Source organism: Hemitrygon akajei, chromosome 8 (assembly GCF_048418815.1).
Source record: "Hemitrygon akajei chromosome 8, sHemAka1.3, whole genome shotgun sequence".
Classification (NCBI taxonomy): Eukaryota; Metazoa; Chordata; class Chondrichthyes; order Myliobatiformes; family Dasyatidae; genus Hemitrygon; species Hemitrygon akajei.
The window spans coordinates 96,479,682-96,506,780 of record NC_133131.1 but is presented as its reverse complement, the minus strand read 5'-3'; the positions used below and the strand labels follow the sequence as shown (position 1 = coordinate 96,506,780).

Genomic DNA, 27,099 nt, shown 5'->3' with positions numbered 1-27,099 from the left:
TCTTCATCCTGTCTGAGGAGCATTGCATCGATAGTAACCTGTCGCTGAAACTGCTTCTCTGTCTCTGGATGGTGCTATGTAGAGGATGTTCAGAGTTATCCATAATTGACCGTAGCCTACTCAGCGCCCTTCGCTCAGCTACCGATGTTAAACTCTCCAGTACTTTGCCCACGACAGAGCCCGCCTTCCTTACCAGCTTATTAAGACGTGAGGCGTCCCTCTTCTTAATGCTTCCTCCCCAACACGCCACCACAAAGAAGAGGGCGCTCTCCACAACTGACCTATAGAACATCTTCAGCATCTCACTACAGACATTGAATGACGCCAACCTTCTTAGGAAGTACAGTCGACTCTGTGCCTTCCTGCACAAGGCATCTGTGTTGGCAGTCCAGTCTAGCTTCTCGTCTAACTGCACTCCCAGATACTTGTAGGTCTTAACCTGCTCCACACATTCTCCATTAATGATCACTGGCTCCATATGAGGCCTAGATCTCCTAAAGTCCACCACCATCTCCTTGGTCTTGGTGATATTGAGACGCAGGTAGTTTGAGTTGCACCATATCACAAAGTCCTGTATCAGTTTCCTATACTCCTCCTCCTGTCCATTCCTGACACACCCCACTATGGCCGTGTCATCAGCGAACTTTTGCACATGGCAGGACTCCGAGTTATATTGGAAGTCTGATGTGTACAGGGTGTCTGTAGTTGCTCTGTGGGCCGGGTCTCTATTTGAATGGCTCAAAGGAACCCCATCCCAGACTGTCCTTTCGATCAGTAGCCCTACCACTGAAAAGGCCCAGCTCAATTGTGTCCACTCCCATTCCAGGCTGCGATGGCTGCCTTCAGATGCAATGTGTAACCTCTCATCTTTCTCAATCTGCCTTGACGTCAGAGTTGTGGAACCTGATGTTTCTGCCATAACTCTGGTCCCTTCCCAACTATTTTCCCAATATATCTGATCTAATCATCTAACTCCAAAATCCAATTTTTGTTATAAAGTATAGTTACTGCTATATTTTGTGCACCACTTTTCCCGAAGAGACATTGGATTGCACAGAATTTGGCACCTTGCAATGCCCAATTTTAAAAAAACGTTGGTTTGAAGTGGAGCAGCCATTGTGTGAATGGGCCAGTGTTAGAGTGGGGAGGTTTTGGCTCATCAAGACTTTGGCGAGGAGGGGCATAGGCATTAGTTAGATTTTATTCATTATTTATTCTTCCTTTCTTTCTTTCATATTGCACATTTAGAGCAGAGGAAATGCCCAGCAGGATAGTGGAATGCTCCTCTTGTGGGATGTGGAAAGGCAGGGAGACCTCCAGTGTCCCTGAAATTACACCTACAAGAAGTATAATACATCCAGCTGCAGATTCTAATGGATCATGTTAAGGAGTTAGGGCTGGAACTGGATGAACTCTGGATCAGTCGAAAGGCTGAGGGGTTGATAGGTAGGACATATAGGGAGGTAGTAACACCCAAGCTGTAGGACACAGGTAACTGGATGACCATCAAGAAAGGAGATAGACAGCTAGTGGAAAGTACCCCTGTGCTTGCTCCCGCACCAACATTTATAACACTTTGGATACTATTGGAAAGGGATGACCTAGCAGACGAAAGCCATAATGGTCAAGTCTCTGGCACAGAGTCTAGCTCTGTGACTCAGATGGAAAGTGAGGCGAAGAGGCGAGCATAAATAACAGGGGTTAGGGGAACAAAAACGAGGTTCCGTGAATGAGATTCTGGATGGTATGTTGTCTCCTGGGCACCAGGTGCAGGGGCATCTCAGATCAAATCCATAGCATTCTTAAATGGGTGTGTGAGCAGCCAGAGTTCATGGTCCATGTTAGTACCAGGAGTGACGATATCCTGCAAAGTGATTCAGGGGGTTAAGTGCTAAGATAAGACAAAACCTCCAGGGTTGTGATCTCAGGGTTGCTACCTGTGCCACGTGCTAGTGAGGCCAGAAATAGGAAGATCATCCAGTTTAGCACGTGGCTAAGGAGATGGTGCAGGAGGGAGGACTTCAGATTTTCGGATCATTCTGCTCTGTTCCAGGGAAGGTGGAACCTGTACAGAAGGGGCAGTTTGCACCTAAACTGGAGGGGTCCAATATCCTAGTGGGATGATTTACTAGTGCTGCACAGTGGGATTTAACTAGAATCGGAGGGGAATGAGAACCAGAGCACCAGAAATGTTAGTGGAGAGGTTGTTAAGGAAGATTTAGTGTTAAGCCTACGTACAAAGACAGGAAACAAAGTGTTGTGCATGATGAGACTGATGCTCTCAGCCGTGTATATTTCAACGCACGGAGTATTGTAGGAAGGGCCGATGAGCTTAGGGCATGGATCAGCACATGGAATTATGGCAATGTAGCCATTAGTGAGACTAGGTTGAAGGACGGGCAGGACTGGAAGCTCAATGTTACAGGGTTCTGTGGTTTTAGACATGATAGAGTGGGTGGAGTTAAAGGGGGTGGGTTGGCAATGCTAGTCAGGGAAAATGTCACAGCAGTGCTCAGTCAGGATAGACTGGAGAGCTCATTTAGTGTGACTTTATGGGTAGAACAAAGGAATAAGAATGGTATTTCCAGTAAGCTGGCGAAATGTTCGGATGCAGTGATGCAGCAGCCTCTCAGTAGAGAACCAAAGGTGTTTTTGTCTTTTTTTCCTCAAATTTTTTAAAATTTAACTTTTATTGAAGGAATGACACAATACAGAATACATAATGCATTATATTTTCCTCCATTTTGCTTTTATATCTGACCCCTAAACAAACCTCCCCTCACCTGCCCTCCCCAAACATACCATGGCAGCCAATGTATTTACAATATAACACTTCATAAATACAAATACGGACATTTCACAGCCATACCTCCGCACTCCTCCAAGATGAAGGCTCACATGCATCCACAACATGTCAGATGATCCAGAATACACTCATATTACAATTCATCAGCTACCCTGTGAGGTAAACCACATGCGTGTTAAAAGGGGGCAAATCCCCAAGTACAATCAAATGTGCTCAACTAGTAGGTAATTCCTTAAGACTCTGAAAATATGACAAGAATGTTCCCCATTTCGAATAGAACTTTTTTACAGACCCCCTCAGAGTGAATTTAATCTTTTCTAGTTTCAGAAAAAACATTACGTCCTCAAAGCAAGCAGCAGCAGATGGGGGAGTGGCAGATTTCCAGACCAGCAAAGTTCTCCTATGGGGCAAAAGTGATGTAAATGCAACAATATCCGACTGGTTTGCATTTGAACCCAAAACATCATCCGCCACACCAAATACAGCTATAAGCGGGCAAGGTCTCAGTGTCACCCCCAAAACCTCACTGATAATTTTAAAAACCAGTGCCCAATAGCCATCAAGCCGAGGGCAAGACCAAAATGCATGCACTAGACCAGCCGGAAAGAAGGAACACTTGTTACAGCCAGCGTCTGTCCCGGGATATAGGTCAGCAAGTCTGGCTTTACGTAAGTGTACCCTGTGTAAAACTTTAAACCATATGAGCCCCAGTCTAGCACATGATGATGAGGAATAAACCCTATTCAGTGCTTTTGCCCAATATTCCTCTGCCAGATCCATACCAAGGTCATCCTCCCACCTAGTCTTAGTTTTGTTTAGATCTTGAACTCCCAAAGACATCAACTGTGAGTATAGAACAGAGATCAGCCCTTTATCATTAAAGCTAAGAGTGAGTTTTTCCCACAACATAGCTGGTGGTAGATCAGGAAAAGAGGGAAATTTTTCCTTGACAAAGTGGCGAATCTGCCGGTATTTTAAAAAATGATTATGCGGAAGGCCATATTTACTGCACAGGTCATCAAAACGATCAAATATATTATCAGTGTTCAAATCCTTAATGCGCATAAGACCATTCAAACCCCATTGTCTAAAAACTGAATTGAGTGTGGAGGGAAGAAATAGATGGTTTCTATGAATGGGACCCAAAACTGAAACTGATGTGAACTTATAGTGGCAGCAGAATTGATTAAAAATTTTGAGGGTGGAGAGCACAATTGGGTTAGATGTGAATTGAGAGGATTTTAATGGCAAGGAAGAATACACTAAAGCTGGGAGAGACTAGGAGTGGCAAGACCGTGTCTCAAGCAGGCACCAGTTTATATCTGGCCGGGGAAGCCAAAATAATACCTTTTGAATGTTTAATGCCCAGTAATAATGAATAAAGCTAGGAAGGCCCATTCCACCTACTTCACGGACTCTTTGGGGAATGCACTTATTAACCCTTGGGACCTTATTTTCCCAAATAAAGGAGGTTATAGCTTGGTCGACTGATTTGAAAAATAACTTAGAAAGGAAAACTGGCAAGCACTGGAACAAGTAAAGAAATCTGGGAAGTATCGTCATTTTCACTGATTGAATTCTCCCAGCTACAGTAAGGGGTAAACTGCACCATCTCTCAAAATCAGCCTTCATTTGGCTAACCTGAGGCCTGTAGTTAGCTTCGAACAGAGATGTAAAAGAGCGAGTAATGTGTATTCCTAGGTATACAAAACCATCTTGAGATAAAGGAAAAGGCAAAGATTCCTGTCGGATCTGTAGGGCCAAGTTATTAATGGAAAAGTATTTGCTTTTTTGAAGGTTCAGCTTATAGCCAGAGGAGGCTCCAAATTGACCTAATAATGACACAGTAGCAGGACTGCTACCTACAGGGTCGCTAACATAAAGTAAGAGGTCGTAAGCATATAGGGATACACGGTGTTCCATGTCCCCTCTCCTAATGCCTTGAAATAATGTAGTTGACTTAAGTGCAATAGAAAGAGGCTCAATTGCAATTGTAAAAAGAAGAGGGGACAATGGGCAGGCTCGGCGAGTGCCACATATTAATGGGAAATAGATTGAGAATAATTCATTTTTATACACGCTAAAGGTGAGTAATATAATAGCTTAACCCAGGCTATAAATATTCTGCCAAATCCAAATTTCTCCAAAACACTAAACAAATATACCCACTCCACTCTATTGAACACCTTCTCCGCGTCCAAGGAGATAACAACCTCTGGACTCGGGGAATCACTGGGTGAATAAACCACATCAGCTAGTCGACAGATATTTAAAAAAGAGTGGCGATTTTTAATAAAACCTGTTTGATCATCTGAGATTATCTTGGGAAGGGGGCATTGTATCTTTATCCAAAATTTTCACATCCACATTCAAAAGTGAGATGGGGTGATATGATCCACATTGAGTCGGGTCCTTGTCCTTTTTAAGAAGATAGATGCCTGTGAAAGAGTAGGGCGTAAGGAACCGTTCTCCAAAGATTCCTGAAACACTTCTAGAAGCACCGGTATGAGCTTATCCTTAAATTTCTTACAAAATTCTATCCGATAACCATCAGGGCCTGGGGACTTACCACTCTGCATAGCCATAATGGCATTATTAATCTCTTCCTGCCCAAGAACCCGACCTAAATTCTCCACCTCCTCTGGTTCAAGAGTTGGTATTTCCAATTTATCTAAAAAATGTTCCATATTTGTTATATCTGAGGGAAACTCTGAGGTATACAGAGAGGAATAAAAAGCTGCGAAGATGTTATTAATCTCTTTTGGATTGCTTGTCAAGTTTTAGTGCATGTCTTTTATCTGGGGAATAAGTCGTGATGCAGCTTGATGCTTCAACTGATGAGCTATAAGCCAGCTCACCTTGTCACCATATTCATAATAGAGACCACGTGTCTTAAGAATTAATTGTTCTGATAGGTTTGTAGATAGAAGATTAAACTTCACTTGCAATTTATATAATTCCGCAGTGGGTGCCTCAGAATATTGCCTATCCAGGTCTAAAATAGATTGCGATACACTTGCATTTCCTCTTCCTACGTTCTTTATTGGCATGTGAAGTATAAGATATTCTTTGACCCCTCAAGTAAGCTTTTAAAGTTTCCCAGAGTAATGAGTACGATACCGACTCAGTTTTGTTAGTCTTGAAGAATGTGTCAATGTTAGCCAATACATAACTACAAAATTTCTCATTGGAAAGCAAAAAGGGGTTAAGTCTCCACAGAGGCTGTTCCCTAATTTTTAAAGGAAAACATAGGTCTAGTTTCATGGGCGAGTGATCAGGTATAACTGTAGCAGTGTACTCAATTTGTCTAATCATTGGTATCAAGGAACTAACTATAAAGAAATAGTCTAGATGAGAATAGGAGTGGTGAACATGAGAAAAGAAAGAGAATTGCCTGACCGATGGATTCAAAAATCTCCAAGGATCCATATAACCACTTTGTTGCATAAACATCAAGAAGGCCTTTGCCATACCAGAAGAAGTTCCCCTAGAGCTAGACCTATCAAGCAGTGGGTCAATAGCACAATTCAAATCTCCTAAAAAGATTAGCTGGTGGTGTATCAGGTTAGGTATTAATGACAAAACCTTGTTTGCAAAGTGGACATCATCCCAATTAGGGGCATTAACATTTACCAAAATGACAGGTATCTGAAGAAAAGATCCAGAGACCATAATAAAGCGATCATTGGGGTCACTGATTACATCAGATGGTGTAAACTGCATTCTTTTGGTGATTAATATTGCCACCCCCTGGACCTACTATTAAATCTGGAATGAAAATTCTGACTAATCCATGCTTTATGGAGTCTATTATGGTCTTCCACTCTTAAATGTGTCTCTTGCAGAAATAGTATATCTGCTTTTAATTGTTTCAGATGAGAGAAAACTTTAGCTCTTTTAACAGGACCATTGAGCCCCTTTACATTCCAAGAAATAAACCTCCCAGGGTGGCCTCCATCAGCAGCACTCATGTTAACCATATCAAAAGATACCCAGGGCCCACAATCCAAAACAGCGCGAGGGCAATTAACCCCCGAAACCTAGATCTACTTCCCCAACTGAGGATGATCGCAGGCATTACCAAACAAAAAACTTCCGAAGCGTTCCCCATACAACCAAAGCTTTCAATCTAGTCTAGGGTCACTCCCCTCCTTAAAATTTGTACACTCACTTATTCTACCTCTAATATATATAGGCTAAGGGTAACACAGGTCAAGCAAAGCATTAAAAACAAAAAAAAAACTAGGAAACTAAACGCCAGAGATGAAAATCCCAAATATTTACACTTTGCTGGTTGAAAGTTCTTCTTAATCAGATTCCGCAGCATAGCCATTTAACCTGATCGCGTTCCACAAATTAAACTGGAAAAAAATAAACAAAGAAGTGGGTTGCGAAAAGTAACAGTTTACCTCGGCAGGAGACCCCTTCAATGCTGCATGAATAACCTAAGAAAAAGTCATTGGCCACCTCTGGTATATCGAAATAATGCTTTTTACCTTCATGGATAACCCGGAGCTGGGCAGGATACAAAAGGCTGAACCTAACCCTTTTCCCGTAAAGCAGGGATTTCACCTCCTCGAACGCTGCTCGTTTTCACCCCAGCTCCGCACTAAAATCCTCATGAAAAATACCTGATGCCCATGTAAATACAGCTCCTGCTTCCATCTACTGATGATGCGTTGCTTATCTTGAAAGTAGTGAAAGAGAACCAGGAACATTCTTGGTCTCATTCGCTTGGCTACAGGGACGCCGAATGGTTTAGGCCCGACTCGGTGAGCACGCGAAAGTACAAGAGGCCTTGGGAAGAAATTTGTCCCCAGCACTTTGTCAAAAAACTCAGTCATAAATTTAGCAGGGTCCGAGCCTTCCAAATTTTCGGGAATGCCGACCACTCTTAAATTGGATCTCTGCGACCGATTTTCAAGGTCATCTAGCTTTCCTTTCAGAAATGCATTGTCGCTCTGCAATGGCGGCTTCAGCGCTCACCAGTCGGTCACTATAATCATTCAGGCCATCTTCAACCTCACGAATGCATTCGTCATGCGACCCGTAATAAGACATAATTTGTTCCATGGTAGCAGTCACTGATGTCAAAGCATCTTCAAGTTCTCTTTTTAGGGCAGAATGCACTGCTTGTGTCACGTCAGTAAGAAGTACTAAACGAAGCCTCTCGAGGTCATCAGGTAGCACAGGCCCAGCAGCATGCAACGGCACCATTACTGTAACATCAGCTTTCTTGCTCGAGGCTTTGCTATCTTTTCCCCCAGTTTTACCTCGAAGGTGCATTTTATTTGCCATTTCAGTGTCCAGCAACATCCCGGGTTGTTCACAATGTTAAATATCTAGTTATCTCGAGCATACAGCAAAGATAAACAGGTAGATTTTCAATAAAAATGGGGAGCCACACTCACACACACACACACCTACTCACTCCATGCTCAACCGTTTTTGTCTTTTTTTAATATATTTTTTAAAATTGCAAGACAATACTGGAACATAAAAATCTCAAGTACTGCATATCTACCCCATCAGCAAGCTGCTCATTGGTGGAGGAGCTGGACTTCGTGTAGACCACGTTACTGCCTGCGACAGAAGGGTATTAGTGTCGGTGCATGAAGGTAGTGTACAGTCTAACAGCTAGTGATTGTCCTGGACATTTCCCTTGAGATCGCAAGACGCTTTTGGACATTGGCAAGTCTGCTTCCCTTGTTTATTGATGAGAACCGCGGCAGGGAGCTGCAAGCCCTTGGTTGTAGGGAGGACGAGGCCTTAAGCCACACGCTTGCCTGTTGAGTGAGATGGTCCAGGAGATGGTGTAGCGCGGCATCCGTGCTGTGCTGGGGCTGGCCCCTCTTGTCAGTGCTGCCCTCTGGAGTATAATCAATGGAATGACAAGTCCAGGTTTGTGTGTGTACGGTCTGAGAACTGCACGTGTTTAGAGGATGTGTCACTCACTGAATAAGGTTATATTATAGTGGGTTGTTGTGACTATGTTTACTTGCTGTCTTATATATGCTATATGTGCCTTGTGTTGTGTATGACTGCTGGTACTGTGTTTTCCACCTTGGCCCTGGAGTAACACTCTTTCATTTGCCTGCATTCATGGATATTCATGTATAGTTGAAAGACAATTGAACTTGAACTTGTATGACCATGTTAATGGGATGATATTACAGACCATTCAACAGTCTGTGGGATTCAGAGGAGCAAATTTGTAGAGAGATCACAGACTGTTGCAAGAAACATAAGGTTATGGTAATAGGTGATTTTAACTTTCCACATATTGATTGGGACTTCCATACTGTGAAAGGGCTGAATGGGAAAGAGTTTGTCAAACGTGCTCAGGAAAGTTTCCTTAATCAGTGCATAGAAGCCCCAACTAGAGGCAGTGCAATACTGGATCTCCTATTAGGGAATGAGACAGGGCAGGTGACAGACATTTGTGTAGTCAAACGCTTTGTAAATAATGCCATTTGTTTCAAGGTAATTATGGAAAAGAATAGGTCTGGTCCGCAGGTTGAGATTCAAAATTGGAGAAAGGCCGATTTTGATGGTGTTGGAAGGGATCTAGCAAGGGACAATTGGGACCAGTTGTTTTCTAGCAATGGTGAACTTGGTCGTGGGACACCATCAAAAGGAAAGAATTTGCATTTTCCAGTCAGAATAAAAGGCAAGGATAACAACTTTAGGGAAGGTGTGTAGCAGGTATAGGCAGATAGAATCAAATGAGTCATTTGAAATGTATAGGAACTGCAAGAGAGCAATAAAGAAAGAAATAAGAAGGGCGAAAGAAAGCAAGATGTTGCTCCAGCAGAGAAGTTGAAGGAGAATCCTAAGGGCTTCTACAGATATATTAAGTGCAAAAGAATTGCAAAGGACAAAATTGGTCCTCTGGAAGATCAGAGTGATAATCTATGCCTAGAGCTGAAAGACATGGGGGATATTGAAAATTGATTTCTTGCATCTATGTATACTTGGGACACAGAGTCTATAACATTGCTGATGAGGTATTTTTAAAACAAACCCCAGATGGCTACTGACCTGCTAAAGTGCAGCAAGACATTTGAACTAAAAAAAAGAGATGAGTTAAAAAAGGGCCATATATGGAATAATTCAGAATTCATAAAGAGTGATTACTGGATGAAAATAATCATTAAATAAAAAATCAGAAATGGCTGGCTACATTGGAAAGATTGATGAGTTTGATTTCACAATGGATAATTGGTGCTTATGGAACCTGAAGCATTCTGCAATCAGCAATGTTTTTGGTTCTAACGTGCTTGCATCACTTTTATGATATTAGCAAAGTTCATTTCTGCTGGTTTGGTTGGGGCAGTCAAACTTTGAAGTAAACTTTAAACCTGATGTACTGAGCAAAGCTGGCACTCACTTCTCATTGGTCATTTAATTTTCTTCAAAATACTGTTCAACAGATCAGTATACAGGAGCCAAAAAGAATGGAATTCCTTTTCAGCTTACATGATTGAATTGAAGAAATGATCTGAGCATTGTCACTTCAGTAATGGGCTTAATGATGCACTGAGACATCATTTAGTTTGTGGATTCTTACTTGAAAAAATTCAGAAAAGGCTTCTACCTGAAGTATAACTTACATTTTAAAAAGCAGTTGAAATTGCTGTTTCAATGGAAACTACAGACAGAGATGCAATTAGTTGCAGTCAAGAATGAAAGTGAATCAGAATAAAATGTTAGCATTTAAACAAAAATCAGTCTGGCCAAACAAATTGTATTACCATTGTGGCAGGGGCTCACATTCACCAAACCAAAGCAGGTTTAAAGGTGAAACTTGCAGAAAATGCAACAAAGTACACATGCAAAGCGCATGACAGGCAGACACAAATAAATGGGCTACTCAGGTAAAAGAAAAAGCTAAAACATCAAATTGCAGATTCAAAAAGAGCCTTAATCTGCATAATGTAGATGAAAAATCTGATAATGGCGAGAGTGACATAGGACTGCATACCTTTGAGATTTACAATTTGGAAACTGACAGGGTACACCAGAAGTGAATGGCAAATTAATTAAAATGGAGTTGGACACTGGCTCAGCTGTTACAGGCATTCCACAAAATGAGTGGCATTTTAAAGGTGCCAAACTGAAGCCTGCAGATATCCAGCTAAGAACTTATACTGGAGAAAAGATAACTCCTGTGAGAGTGACATTCGTAACAGTGAAATACAACAACCAACAAACCACATTGAGCTTGTATGTGGTAAAACCAGGATGACCAGCATGGTAGGAGTGTAATTTGCTGAGACACCTACAACGTTATTGGAGATCCATCCACTAATTGCTTGCTATATCCCCTGCAATGAAGCCAACTGAAAGCAAATTAAAAAAGGTACTGGATGATGCCACAACTGTCTCCATGATGTGCACCATGAACTCTTGTCCAACAAAGGACAAACGGGTGTTGGTACCAGCCTCTGTGCCTCTGGTTGGAAAGCATATTGGACCAAGGAAGGACCATGCTGCTCGGAGGAATCATGAAAGTGATAAAAGCAGTGACTCAGCTATGACAGTTTTTGTAGGCAACATATCTGAGGAAACTTTGGATATGTTAATCAGGCAGTTCCGTGTGAAATGTGGCTTGGTTTTAAGCAGGAAGAGAATTCACAGAGCTTCAGGAAAGTTCCAAGTGTTCTGCTTTTGTGAGTATAAAGAACAAGAATCTACTCTGCATGCCTTAAGATTATTGCATCAGCTTCAAGTGTTAGACAAAAAGCTGCTTGTACAAGTTCAAAGCCCAGATGTGTAAATGCAAGGTCAAAAGAAAGGAATGGAGACACGAAAGCAGAGGAGTCGCCAGATGATGATGTGGATGAGGGAAGGGCAGAGTTCAGATTCTAAAAAGAGTTCACACTGTAGTTTATAACAACCTGGTATTATAGTTTTAATACAAACAATCACATCTGAAATATATAATTTATTTATTATAAGATACAAATATGAAGAGAATTTTCCTTTCCTTCAAACTACTTAATCTTTCTTTAAGAGTTTGTGAACATATCATGGTTACAGGCAATATCCCGAATGGATGTTCCATTAATTTCTTCAGAATAGATTTGCGCCTGAATTTTCCGCCCTGTACTTACTGTACACTGTATCGTAGTTTCACAGAATCTATTATGTTATTCATAATCAGATTAAATTATCAGAATTGAATGTTTTGACAATTTTATCAATATACCACAAATAAAGTAGTTGTTTATAATCTATTTATAATGAAGTGAAAACAGGAACGTCTTTTCATGTCGCTTGTTTTAGTGCTTGCTCCACTTCATATTTTACTGTCAAAAGTTATTCTTGGATTAGTTATTCCATGTATTCTGTCACAATGGATCACCTGTTTAGCTTTGCTCAGCAGTGTATCTCCAGCTAGTCTTTAAGTTCCATCTATGTATTCTGTCACTCACGTGGAATTCAAACTATCTGACAACGAGGACAGTAGATGAACATTGCTTTTATGTATTTCAATTTCTTGAGTACATTGCCCATTAAACCATCCTGCAGCGATTGCCCTAAACTGCTTTTACTCAAAGTCCACACACTCTCACACACACCGCAGTCAGCTGAAGCAGTAATAACACCTTGATTTTACACTGCTAACGATCAGGCATCACATTTTGGGTTTCAGAAGAACACAAGAAAATAGGAGTAGGTTCACCAACTCCCTCAAGTCTTCCTCCCATCCTCACATTTGATAAGATCATGACTGATCAGTGCTGATTTCAACTCCTGTGTCAGTTCACCAATGTCTTCAGTTTTTACTAGTCACTAATAGATTTCACTTGTCCTTTTTTCTGCTTGCTCTGTTATCATGATGTTACAAACAACAATTCTTACTTATCCAGAGAATAATTATGTTTGCTCACTACCATCTGATAAAGGACACTGTAAAGGCAAATTCCCTCACTATTACTACAGTGTGAACTTCAGAAGTATACAACTTTTATTTATGGTGGTTGCAAAGGCAATGAAAATAAATTCGTAATAGTGAAAGAATGTACATTGCACTGCCATAAAAACTAAAAAAAATTTAAAAAATCAACAACCTTCAATCAACAGTTGCTTTGCCAGCAGGGTGTGTGCATTTAGCGTAAAGGAAACCCGAGGGGAAGGGAAGGGGATCCTGCTTGTTAGTACAGCTGTACAGGCAGTGTGAGCTGTCATCAACCAGACGTTTACACTTATTCTTGTGTTCAGAGGATTTCCGTAATATTCAAATAATTTCTGCTCTAAATTCTTAAACATTGTACAAGAAAACCAATCATGTAATGCTTTCTTTTTTCAGCCTTGTTCCACTGCGTGTTGATTTTATTAGTGGCAATAGTCTCTACTTGTGATTGTTTCTTGTTGTATTTTCAATTGGATGTTTCCAAAAATGAGACAGCTTGCACGTCGGGCATGACTTCCGTGTCAACTGCACATGAGAAGATGAGATTCCCATGATATGTAGTGAAAGTCAGATCACGCTGATCATGACACGGCAATCCCAGGAAAACTCTGTTTTAAGACCACAGCAGTGCATCTTGATCACTGTAAGGTAAATCCCATTACTACCATGGATTCTTGACATACCTTTCCAATGGAGTTCGCCTCCACTCACCCACCTATCATTCCATACCATGACCAATTAGATCTAGTCCCTAATCTGCCGATCCTCTGACTCCCTCTGATTAGACTCTGTGCCTCACCTGCCAATCCTGTGGCTCCGTCTATGATCCTGGACCCCTCTCAAACCAAGACCCCAACCCCAGGTCAGACGTTCAGCAGTTCATCCACTTGCAAGTAAAAATATGGTTTGAAGAAAACAAATAAACACTCTTAAGGATGAATGACAGTTTGGACTTCATTGTACATTCAAATATAGCTCAAAATGATATGCAATTGTCGTAGGGCATGCGCAACATTGTTCATTAATGTATATAAAAAAATCAAAGGAAGAGAAATAACTGCCTGCTTTAAAAAGACCATGACAGCAAAGACTCAACTGCAGCAAAGTGAGTCTTCTTTTCATACTCAAAACATAAAGCAATGTTGCAAGATGCTATCACCTTTTGTTGATGCAAACATCAGCGATGGAAATAAAAAGAGTCCTTACATAAGGGTTAGTAAGAAACCCAAAGAAATCCAGTGATAAAAACTTAAGGAAATTGTGAATTTGGTTAAAAATAATTCACTTCAACTCAAAACAAGTATGATCATGCAAAGGTTTAACTTAGGTTCACGGTTAGGAAAAGCAATCAAACAACAATGTGTGAATTTGTAGCTGAATTGAGGAAATATTTGCAAGACTGCAATTTTGGCAAAACTCAGTCCCTCAGCAACACAATAGTGTGCGGAATCGGTGACCAGATTCAGAGGCAGTTGTTACACTGGACGACAAAGATCTTGCTTCCTGAATACCTTTAGGTGTATTTTATGAATTTTGGGCTACTGATCATGAAAATCACCATGACATTTCCCGATCACACACCATTTTTTAATAAACTTATGTTTATTATTTCAATTCATAATTCAAGTCAATTAAAATGTTGCCTACAATGTAAGCTGGAAAGTTTCCTATCTTGTCCAGGCATGCTTGGGCATGCTTAGGCAGCATGGCTGCTGCATGGCTGAACAGATTTTTAGTAATAATTATTGGGTTCAGGACTGTAAGGATGGAATTTGCTATCACTAGGCACAAAAATTTTGATATTTGAGACAAATGCTTCCCAGAATAACTGATGCCAAGATTGAGAAAGGCATTTCTGTTGGTCCACATATCAAACAGGTCATCAATGACATGCAATTTGAAGAATTTCTAGTGGGACTGGAGAAAATCACATGGAAGGCATTCAAGGAAGTTGTTGAAATTTTTCTCCGCATCTACAGAGCACCAAACTACATGCAGCTGGTTGAAAGCATTTTTCAAGCATATAAAACCATGAAATGCAACATGTCACTAAAGATTCATTTTCTGCATTCCCATTTAGACTTCTTCCCTGCAAATCTTGGTGCTGTTAGTGACGAGCATGGTGAAAGATTTCACCAGGACATTGCAGTCATGGAGAAAAGGGATACCAGGGCAACTGGAATCCATCAATGTTGGAGAATTATTGTTGGACACTTAAGCGAGAAGCCTCAGACACTGAGTACAAATGAAAATCATTAACAAAATATTTTTAACTTAGTTGAACTATTGAAAGCATCAGCGCCATTATGCAATTAAACACATTATATTCAATAAAAGTTAATTTGTTGTTTTTCCAAATTCCCACATGATACAAGTATTCTGAAATTATATTTGTGTTCATCTTCAAGCAGTCTATCATAAACAAAAAGAAAAAATTCTGAGGAAGCAACATTTCTGAAAATAATTGTTGTCCAGTGTTTATCAAAGGTAAATCTGACCTTTTGAGAGAAGTAAAAACTGTCCAAGCAGTGGAATCAGCAAGCTAACCTACAGAAGGATCAGGTCACTTACAACTGAATGCCCTTTAGAGTTTTGTCTACACCTACTATTTTTCAGAGAACCATGATTCAGATTTCTGCACACCATCCCCAAACTTGCTGTGTAATTGGAGGATATCGTGATCGTGGAAATATCACGCAATGAAGGCTTGTAGAAATTTGAAGCATTCAGCTGACTGGAAAATGTAAACCTATGTTTAATGAGAAATTCATGCACTTTCTTTTTCGGGGAATAATGAACATCATTTCAGACATTACATGGGTACTAAAGCACCACATCCACCTCAAGAGAAAGTCAAAAACATTATCACTCTCTTAGCTATTGTCACCGAACTGAAGGTAAAGCTGGGATTTTTGAATTATTATTAAAACATCATAGCCAAACCTAGTAACATTTTCTAGCTGGTTTGCACCAATTTCTGTAAAAGAGTATGAAGTGGACATGTCAGGGGTGACTTTTAATGAAGGAATACAAGGCCATGTATTGATATTCATATTCATATGAACAGTACAGCTGTGAGTACTGTACCAATCGGATAGTGGAAACCAAAGTGCAATCTAGAAAGTCTGCCTGCGAGAGATCGCCCAGATATTTGAAAGTTTTTGCTAATAATATTGAGTTAGCCAATGGGGGCCTGTGTTTTGTGCAAGTGGAATGTAGTATATACAGTATCGTTGAAAGTATCTAGTTGATTGATGTTCTCCCCAGGTCAGCAAAGGTCAAGGTTGATCCTGTGTCACTGTTTTGGACTTTGCCAGATGTCATGTTGGTTGATCTTTGTATGGGATGTGTTTGTACACTGTATACTCACGAGGCTTGAAGATGGTCCAAAGGGAAAAACACTCAGCTCCTCCTTTTAGCCACATTACAGTTTAACAGTCATAGGAAAGGTAGGTTGGTATCTTTTAGTATTGGGCTGACTGACTCTGTTGAACTAGAGACATAAAGCAAGTACAGTACCAGAGACTAGGTGAGGACACAGATTTAATGGAGACACAGCTGCTGCAGTCCTCCTGGTGAAACCAATAACCTGGCCATGGGGGTTTGAGCGCTTAGAAATCCACTTTCAGTGGAAGAAAATCCAATCTCTTTTACTTGGCAAATCCAAACATTGTTGTTCAAATCTAATGTCAGAAGTGTTTACCCAAGATCAATGTGAAAATGATGTGGCAAAAGCAAATACATCTTCCAAAGGTTACAGGAGATGCTTTTTCAATAGTTTACTTTGAACTGCAAACACAGGTTTGGATGCATTGAACAGAAAGCTGTTCCAAAGCCTGATGCCCAATCCATCTGTGAATATAATTCCTCCAGAGTGCCCTGTTAACACTGGATATCAGAAGTTCTTGATAGTCCTCAGCAGTAAATCTCAAATGGCTGCTTTCATAACCATTCCAATTTAATGGGATTTATGGAAATAATTAAGTTAGTTTCTTTATGTCAGTACCTTGATAATTTAAAATCATATTTCATTCTCTTACGTTATATATACTCTCACATGTAAAGCTGTTTTCAAATAAATAATCTGTGCTGGAGATCTGTTCACATTGACAGCATATCAGAGAAATGTTATTTAGTCTATAATGATCCTGTGCTTTCTAATGTTATTTACTTCACTCATGACCACTCATATTTGCACAAAGAGTCAAAATCTGAAACTAGTAATCGATCCATTGCCTTGAAGATAATCAGACTTAATATCAGCAAGGCTGGAACTTTAAGTTACATGTTGTTTTTTCCCCCCAGTGTGTTGGGACTGGACAGGTGTTCAAGTACTGTTGACTAAAAATAAAAATATTCATTGGCAGAGACACAGTATTTCCAAAAGGAAGTTGTCAAATACAGTACTGTACAAAATCTTTGGCACATATATACAAGTCCTGAAGAAGGGTCTTGACCTGAAATATCTACTGTTTATTCATTTCCATAGATGCTGCCTGATCTACTAAGTTTCTCCAGAATTTTGTGTGTGTTGCTTTGGATTTCTGGCATCCTCAGGTTTTCTCAAGTTTATATGTAGCAAGTGTGCCCAAGACTTCTGCACAATACTGTAGTAATATTATCTGTTGCACTGTACGCTGGTGCAGAAAAAAACAACTATTTCATGGCATATGTGAATGATAACCCTGATTCTGACACAGGCCATATATATTGTGGATATGTTTGTGTATGCTGTGTACTTGCACATCTTCAAAATGACAATTATTCATTTACTCGAATCCTCAGTCACTAAGGAAATACTTGAAGAATGTAATTATTTATTGCTATGCTTTAATAGACCATGTGCTAAAGTGATCAGTCCTCTTTAATTAGCTTTCCAGTTAACCTATGAAAGAGTGAGTGAAATCTATTTCCATTGATTTTGAATTAATTACTATTTTAAGAATATTATATTCCAAAAATACTCTGATTTATCACATTGTTAATGTAAAAAGAAGGAAACACTGTTCTTTACAGCACATGTTCAGGATTGGAGGACATCCATTTAGAACAAGGATGCAGAGAAATTACTTCAGTCAGAGAGTGGTAAATCTGTGAAATTTGTTGCCACGAGCGGCTGTGGAGGTCAAGTTATTGGGTGCATTTAAGAAAGAGATTAAAACGTTCTTGATTAGCCAGGGTATCAAAGGGTACGGGGAGAAGGCAAGGGAGTGGGGATGACTGGAAGAATTGGATCAGCCCATGATTAAATGGCAGAGCAGACCCATGGGCCGAATGGCCTACTTCTGCTCCTACATCTTATGGTCTTATGGTCTTGTGTTCCAATATGGCACTACTGAAACTTGCAATTATAACTGAAATTTTAATCAACATACTCGAGTAACATCCATCTAGCTCAATCATGGTGATCGACATCCCTGTTTTTATTAGAGTTTTCCTGTGAATACAGTTATTTTAATGTCTTTCTTGCTCCCTCAGCATATAGGAGGGAGATTGAAAATCTGGCTGAATGGTGCCACAACAAAAGCCTCTTACTCAATGTCAGCAAGACCAAGGAGCTGGTTATTGATTTCAGGAGGAGGAAACCCGAGGTCCATTAGCCAGTTCTCATTGGGGGAATTCAATGGTGGAGAGGGTCAGAAACTTTAGATTCCTCATTGTTATTATTTCAGAGGATCTTTTCTGGGTCCAGCACTTGTGTAATTATGAAAAAGGCACAGCCGCACTTCCTTAGAAGTTCATGAAGATTCGGCATACATCTTAAACTTTGACAAACTTTTTAAAAGATTTGGTGGAGAGTAAGTATATTGACTGGTTGCATCACTGCCTGGTATGGAAACACCAATGCCCTTGAATGGAAAATCCTACAAGAAGTAGTGGATAGGGCTCAGTCAATCATGGGTAAAGCCCTCCTCACCATTTACACATCTACATGGAGCATTGTCGCAGGAAAGCTGCATCCATCATCAAGGACTCCCACTACCCAGGCCATGCTTTCTTCGCACTGCTGCCATCAGGAAGAAGGTACAAGAGCCTCAGGATCCTCACACTACCAGGTTCAGGAACAGTTACTACCCCTCAATTATCAGGCTCTTGAACCAATGGTGATAACTTCACTCAACCCATCACTGAACTTTTCCCACATGCTATTAACATACTTTCAAGGACTCTTCATCAGGTGTTCTCAATACTTATTGCTTATTTATTATTATTATTTATTTTATTGTTCTTTTGTATTTGCACAGTTTGGTGTCTTTTGCACATTGATTGTTTGTCCATTCTGTTGGGTACGGTGTTTCATTGATTCTGTTGTGTTTCTTGGATTTACAAAAAATGAATCTCAAGGTTGCATACAGAAACATATTATGTACTTTGATTATAAATTTATTTTGAATTTTGGACTTTGCATCATATTCATAGATCTATATAGCACAAAAAGGGTCTTCAGCCCAACTTGGCCATGGCAATCAAGATGTCTGCCTGAGCTAATCCCATTTACCTGCACCTCACCAACATCGCTCTAAATCTTTTCTGTTTATGTACCTGTCTAAAGGTCTTTTAATATTGTAATTGTACCTGCCTCAATCACTTCCACTAGCAGCTTGTTCCATATCCCCACTGTCCTCTGTGAGGAAGAAGTTGCCTATTGTGTATCCTTTAAATCTTCCCCCTCTCATCTTAAATGCTATCTGGGAGAGTTTGGTGTCTTTTGCACATTGATTGTTTGTCCATTCTGTTGGGTACGGTCTTTCATTGATTCGGTTGTGTTTCTTGGATTTACAAAAAATGAATCTCAAAGTTGCATACGGTAACATATATGTACTTTGATTATATGTCTGTCTGTTTTTCTTTCCCTCTCTGTATGGTGAGATCTAAAGCCTTCCCTCCTACATCATCTCTTTAGTTACACATTACTCTCTCATTGTTACTCACCAGCACAAGGCACTGGAAATAATCCAGAGATGTATGACCCAGGTCCTTAGGTTCATGTTGCAGGACCTTATCCCTCTTTTTTACCATTGTCCCTAGTAACAATGTGAACCATGACCCCTGACTTCTAACCTTCCACCTTTCAAATGCACTGCAACTGTTCTTCAACATTTTTGACCCTGGCAGCAGGGAGATGAGGCACGCCAATGATATTCTGGTGCTGTTGCTCCGAGCAATCTCTGATCCTGGCAGGGTAAGCACTAGGAGCTGAACATCTGCAGTTACAATAGTGTCAAGATCAGAGTCATATCAAAAGCTGACTGATGAATTTTATTGAGTCCCTTGCTTTTCTGATGTAAGCCTAGTAGGCAGATCTGCACAGGCTAAGGCCCAACAAGAGCTGACCGCGGACAGATGAAGATTTTTGATTATTGAAGATCACTGAAGACATGGGAGTGGACTGAGAGATTACAATAGGGGGTTGTCAATTTAAGATTATTGTAAGTCTATAGTCTTTATCTTATATTTACCTCATATGTAAGCAATGAAATTTTGTTTCTAGACTTTAGAAAAATTTTATAGCAAGTAGATTCACAGTAGTCAAGATCCAAGAAAAGGAAATATGCCATTTACTTTCACTGCAGGATGACCCTATGTATACTAGACACATACAAATCAAGAGACCACACTGTTTAAGTCTACATTGCAAACATTTCATATAATCCCTGATTGTGTGCAGCTTATTTTAGATGGGAATCTACAAGCACTTAACAGTGCATCTACACAAGCATTTACTCATGTTCCTTTCTCTCAATAACAGACAAGTGCCATTTGCCACCAGAAATCGGAATATGTCGTGGCTTCTTTAGAAGATATTTCTACAACTTCACAGCAGGAATGTGTGAGCAGTTTGTGTATGGCGGATGCCATAGCAATGCTAATAATTTCATGGACATAACTTCTTGCCAGATGGAGTGCAATCCGAACTCATGTAATTCTTTAAAAACGTTTTTATTTATTTTGTCATTTTTAATGGAATAATGTAAGTGAGAATATAAAGCTTTCCACTACTTACATATGATTTCTTTACAGTACTGCCCTCATTCTGCATTAAACACAAAGACAGAGGAACCTGCGGAGCTGATATCCCACGGTTTTACTACAACCGAGATACCAATAGTTGTGAGAAATTCAGCTACACAGGTTGTGGCGGGAACGATAATAACTTCTTTACTCTTAAAGATTGCCAGAAGATTTGTAGACCACGTAAGTAGTGCATTTCCTAACATGTATTCTGGGGAAATATCTTCAGATCAGGAAATCAAGTAGTGAATTAGGAGCAAAATGAAAGCAAAGATTTTCTTGATATTTCATAGATATTAGGTATAGACATCTCCTGATGAAATATTCAAAGTGATCCAGAGCAGTGGTAACCCAGGGACTTCATCAGGAGATGCTTACTAAGGAAAGAAAGTCGTGCAGACTTTACTCAATGTGCATTGAAATGCGCGACCTTGCCCTACATCAAGAATATCTCAAAAATGACAGCTCGACTGCTCAACCCTCACAGCATCACAATTCCTCACAAACCAACAGCGACTTTAAGGAAGCTTGTACCATTGAAGGCAACCAAAAAAAGCAGTGTGCTGTACAGGATCATCAGACTGTAAGCTCTCAACTGATTTACAGGAAGACAAACAGGCTGTACGACGACATGATCCACTCTTGCTGACGATGGTATATGAAGTCCAAGAAGAACGCTATTTTAACGGGGAGACTGCAGAGGCCTAAGCATTTTTAGAAGCATGGTTCTTTTCGGATGACTCTGTAAACAAATGTATCAAAATAGACACCATTGACAAACCTCTGAGAGCCAAAGAAACACAAGCCAATAGGATTCAAAGGTCAACTGAAGGGGTGGCCAATCAGGACTGGGGACCTATATCAGAATGGGGGCCTATATAAACTTGAGCACATCCAGCAAGAATCACCCAACAACTGCACACTGTGGATGTCACCTCGACTGGTGATGAAATATCTGCAAGATAATTGCCAATCTCAGCCAGCGCTACAACTTCCAACACCTTAACCCGAGCTACCCGTATTCACCACCATCCTTAGACAATCAGTATCCATTGATTGCCCTTTTTGGATGAGAAGCCTCATGGAGTGGTAGGTAAGGACAAGTGGAACTCTTAACACTGTTAAGCCAGCAGGAAGATGTCAGGGAAGTAGTAAGGTAGCATCAATGGTGGAGGAAGGGAATCCCCATTCTTTGATGAAGGAGAACATCTTTAATGTCCCAGAAAGGAAAGCCTCATTCTGGGAAAGTAATTCATAGACAACATCTTGTTGCAAAAAACTATTTTTCACTGCACAAATCATTAAGTACTGTTATCAAAACAGTAAATAAAGTCAAGTTCAATGCTCTCAAATTTCAACTCTTTTGAGTGCTTTGTATTGAGAATGATGAAGAGTTTTCATCAACAATTTTAGAGCTTACATTACTGGTCTAATTCAGAACCTCCCTTACCACTGGCAGAATCAGTTCTCTAATTGTATGGGCTTTCCAGATTTAGCAATAAGCCACGTTTGAAACCTGCAAACAAATGCTTAGCCCATTGCTCTACTCTCTCTATACCCATGACTGTGGCTAGGCATAGATCAAATATCATCTATAAATTTACTGATGATACAACTGCTGTTGGTAGAATCTCAGGTGGCAACAAGAGAGTGTACAGGAGCGAGGTATGCCAACTAGTGGAGTGGTGTCACAGCAACAAACTTGCACTCAACATTAGTAAGCCAAAAGAGCTGATTGTAGACTTCAAGAAGGGTAAGACAAAGGAACACATACCAATCCTCACAGAGGGATAAGAAGTGGAGAGAGTGAGTAGTTTCAAGTTCCTGGGTGTCAAGATCTCTGGGGACCTAACCTGGTCCAAACAAATCGATGCAGTTATATAGAAGGCAAGACAGTGAATATATCTCATTAGCAGTTTGAAGAGATTTGGTATGTCAACAAATGCACTCAAAAACTTCTATAGATGTACCATGGAGAGCATTCTGACAGGCGGCATCACTGTCTGTATGGGGAGCTACTGCACAGGACCAAAAGAAGCTGCAGAGATTATAAATTTAGTCAGTTCCTGGAGGTACGCAGGACATCTTCAAGGAGTGGTGTCTGAGAAAAGCAGTGTCCATTATTAAGGACCTCCAGCACCCAGGGCATGCCCTTTTCTCACTGTTACCATCAGGTAGGAGATACAGAAGCCTGAAGGCACACACTCAGTGATTCAGGAACAGCTTCTTCCCCTCTACCATCCAATTCCTACACGGACATTAAACTTGTGAACACTACCTCACTTTTAAAATATATATTATTTCTGTTTTTTGCACTATTTTTAATCTATTCAATATAGATATACTGTAATTGATTTACTTATTTATTTATTATTTTTCCCTTCTTCTAGATTATGTATTGCATTGAACTGCTGCTGCTAAGTTAACAAATTTCACGACACATGCCGGTGATAATAAACCCGATTCTGATTTAAATGTGGTTTGTTGTGTTTTCCATTTCTAAATGAAGTATGAGAAGTTCTTGTTTGCTTTATCAGAGTCTATTCTCTTCAAATGTTCAGGGAGCCAGAAGGTTTAATTGTCTAATTTTTCATACATTGGCTGCTGTTGGATGTTTGGTGCTGGTACAAATCCATATTTCAGATACTCCACTCAATACTGTCCGCACATTTTTATTGGGTCTGCTTCTGCCATTTTCATTATGGATTAACGACCATGGTCAACCACCTATTGTTTAAGTCCAACCTCAAGGGCTGCGATCAATAAAAGGAAAAGTTATGGTGTCATAATAGGTCAGAATCAGAATCAGGTTTATTATCACCGGCATGTGATGTGAAATTTGTTAACTTAGCAGCAGCAGTTCAATGTAATACATAATCCAGCAGAGAGAAAAAAAATAAAATAAAAAACAATAATAATAAATAAACAAGTAAATCAATTATGTATATTGAATAGATTTTTAAAAACGTGCAAAAACAAAAATACTGTATATATTTTTTAAAAGTAAGGTAGTGTCCAAAGATTCAATGTCCATCCAGGAATCACTGAGCGTGCACCCCCAGACCACTGCGCCTCTCCTGTGATGGCAACGATGAGAAAAGGGCATGCCCTGGGTGCATGCTCAGGCAAAACTTGGCCCTGCCTGAAGGTAAACAGCCTTACAAATAAACAACAACTTAAATCAATTTCATAGAATATTCATATTTGAATTAAATGTACAGTTCCTTTAAACTTATTTAATTTTATAATATCTGCATCAAAATAAGCAGAGAAATTATATTTAAACTTGTCAAGACAGATTATTTTAGTAATAAAAGTGCAAATATTGTTCTATTGTTATCTAATAAAGTGGCGTGTGTGTGTGTGTGCATAAAACTTAATGTGTATCATATTTGACATTTTATTTCCTTTTTGTCAGGTGCCAGGAAAGTACCAAAGAAGAAATCCTCTACTGTACGCAAATATAAATTCATAGTGTTGAAGAACCAGAAAGTGCCTGTGCTTTAAAGATCTGAGGATGAATTAAGTACTATCACCCTGTGCTTATCACCCTTATTATTGTTCCAGTTTAAGCGTTTTCTATGTTTTTTTAATTGAAAAATACAGTTGCCCCCAAAGGTTCAGAACATGTAAACCAGGATTATATTCAACATCTGTATTTCCCAGAGCATTCCAAAATTAGAGATACTTCTAAATTATTCTTTTGATGGTCTTATACATATGTCATTAAAGTTGCTTATGAAATTTCCCTACAAAACAGGAAATTAAAGGAAGCTTATGAATAATTTACCTGTGGAAATATTTGTAGGACCAAATTGTCGCTGTGGGGAAATTTATTAAATAATCAAAATTACACCTATTTAAAATAGAAACATTCAAAAGTAGATCATTTGCTCAATTTTCATACAAAATGTGCACACTTTTATCCTCAGTTAATGTCTTAGGCATACAAACATTTCCTGATATCACTTTATGATGTCCTCACTCTTCATTTCAGTGATCTATTTGAGTTTATAACATTAAAAACCACCTACGTTCTTTATTGCTCTAACATTTGGGCATTGGCAAGTTAATTCCTATATGCAATGTAATTGTACTTCAAACATTCTTTGCCCTATTCCTGACAGCTGACGGTGATGTGACGGAGACAACACAGATGTGACCCGAGTTAAATAGAGTGGGATGTAAGCTCTGTTTCAAAATGAAACATGGCAAATCATTGATATTTTTGTCAGGTAATTTTATACTATGGCCTTGAATTGTTAGATTCAGTTGAAATGCTTTATATAATTTTTATATTCTTCTAAACGCAAAGTGAAAACACTAATTGAATAAATAGTGTATAATCATTCCTATAATTTAGGAAATATGAGTGTTTCATAAACTTCAAAGACTTTTGCTTAGTGGAATAAATCCTGCATTTTATTTTCTACAGTGGACTCAATATATGTTTGTGTCTTTTTAAAGTATTATGCTAATCCCAGAATAAAATGGAAGCATGAAATGCAAACCTTGTTGTAAATCTGCATGTTATTGTATTTTGGGATCTCTTCTGCACAAATATATAAAAGCTCTACACTAGCACCTTATTGTTTGGAAAAATATTTGTTCTTATTAGTTTCAGTATTGCTCTGATGACTGGAACAAGTTTCTGAGATTCAGGATAATGGACAGCACAATGTCTCAGTAAGAAGAATTCCTCCCTCACAAAAACAGTGAACTAGTTTCAGTCCTAAACTTCAGCACTGTCTGTGTGGAGTTTGCACATTGTGTAGGTTTCCTCCAAATGCTCTTGCTTTTCTTCCCCCCACACATTTAACAGATTGATTGAGCACAAAATTGTCGCTGGTGTACAAGTGAGTCATCGCTTCTGGGGAAAGATTATGGAATTGTGTGAGGATCAAATCACAGGGCAAATTAATAAATGAATGGGATTGTTCAGTGATGGACCAAATAGTCTCATTCCATGTTGAAGGAAATGTGATAGTCTTGATTATCCACCTGTTGCCAATTAAACCAAATTAAACATAACACATGACAATATAAGCACAATTAATTCAGCAACTCAAAAACTCAGTACATAGTACCAAAACAAATTTCATTAACTCTTTAATTTCACAACACTTTCACAGCCTCCAAATCTCATTGAGTCTATTCAGATATTACCTACTCTAGATAAAACTGGCCAGGCCTCAATGTGGTGAATTCATCTGAATCCAGGTTTAGAGGTCTTATTCTTCAACTGTTGAGCTCCAGGGTTATTGCTATCTATTATCTCACAAGGCACCTTTTTAAACATTTCCTTCTAAGTCATTCAGACAGTGTTTTGATTTTAATCACCAATGACATGGCTACAAGTCAATTCTTGTTACATATGAACTACTTGTTGTTTTTCTTGCTGGTTCTCATAATTACCTTAGCCACCTGTCTCAAGCAGAACAGCTCCTTGAGCAAATTTCCTCCAGGTGTATCTATTGAGTACAATGACTTCATAGTTTTTAGATGTAATGTTGAATTTCCTCAGGGTGATTCTGATGTTATTTTTGAAGTGTTTCCTTTGCCATCAGGGACTCGCCGACTTTAATTCAACTGGGAATAAAGAATCTGTTTGGGCAGAGGATACTCTCCACGGTACAACTGTCTGTGTTTCTCAGTATCAGGAGCAGTTGGGGAAACCACAGCACTGTACAGTTGTCACAGGATGAAAAACACTACATCACCACTCTGACACTAATCATGTATTCAAATATCAGTGTGACCCCCATGTCTCATCATTTTGACCAAGTCTCTTCTTGCTTTCAGTTCTTCCATTTAACTCTTTCTTTCCTTGACTTGTGTCGAGAATCCTTGAAGAAGATGGCTTGGGCCCAAGTGCTGGAGTATCCAAGGCTAGGATCGAGTCACGGTTTCAAACTGGATCAAGAACCTGAGCACAAAACAAACAATAGATGAAATCATGAGTAGGCTTATGACTGAGCACCAAGCCTCCTTCTTCTTAAGGTGTTTAATGGTGGTTGGCAGTCCAACTTTAAGGTGCATTACAGGGTAGAGAATTGGGAAATAAACCTCCTACTAGTTCTTTATCAACTGAAAACAAAATTACCCCCAAAAGCCCTACAGATTTTAAATAATGAAAGACAATATTGTAAATAAAATCACTTCCATAACTTAGTAAGGTTTTTAAATGAAAACTGTCAACCCTCAAAGCTAATAGTGCGGTCTGCATTTGCTTTCTTTCAACCCTGTATGCTTCACATTGTTAAAGTATGTGTTCAACTGATGACAAAATGACGACAACTCCTACACACCCCGGAGTGATGTTTTCCAACAACATACAATAATTAAGCACAGTATGCCCAAT

The 27,099-nt window shown here is 39.5% G+C and overlaps 1 protein-coding gene across 2 annotated transcripts in view; it reads left to right on the top strand.

The window, feature by feature from the left end:
• Positions 1-25,248, top strand: part of LOC140732079 (carboxypeptidase inhibitor SmCI-like) — a 56,257-nt gene extending 31,009 nt beyond the window's left edge. For both annotated transcript variants that reach the window (XM_073054222.1, XM_073054221.1), the window contains 3 exons: positions 20,476-20,646; positions 20,748-20,921; positions 24,157-25,248. In XM_073054222.1, the coding sequence (XP_072910323.1) occupies positions 20,476-20,646; positions 20,748-20,921; positions 24,157-24,245 (434 nt within the window). In that variant the 3' untranslated portion in view covers positions 24,246-25,248. The remainder of the gene's footprint in view (positions 1-20,475; positions 20,647-20,747; positions 20,922-24,156) is intronic.
• The last annotated feature ends 1,851 nt before the right edge of the window (positions 25,249-27,099 follow it).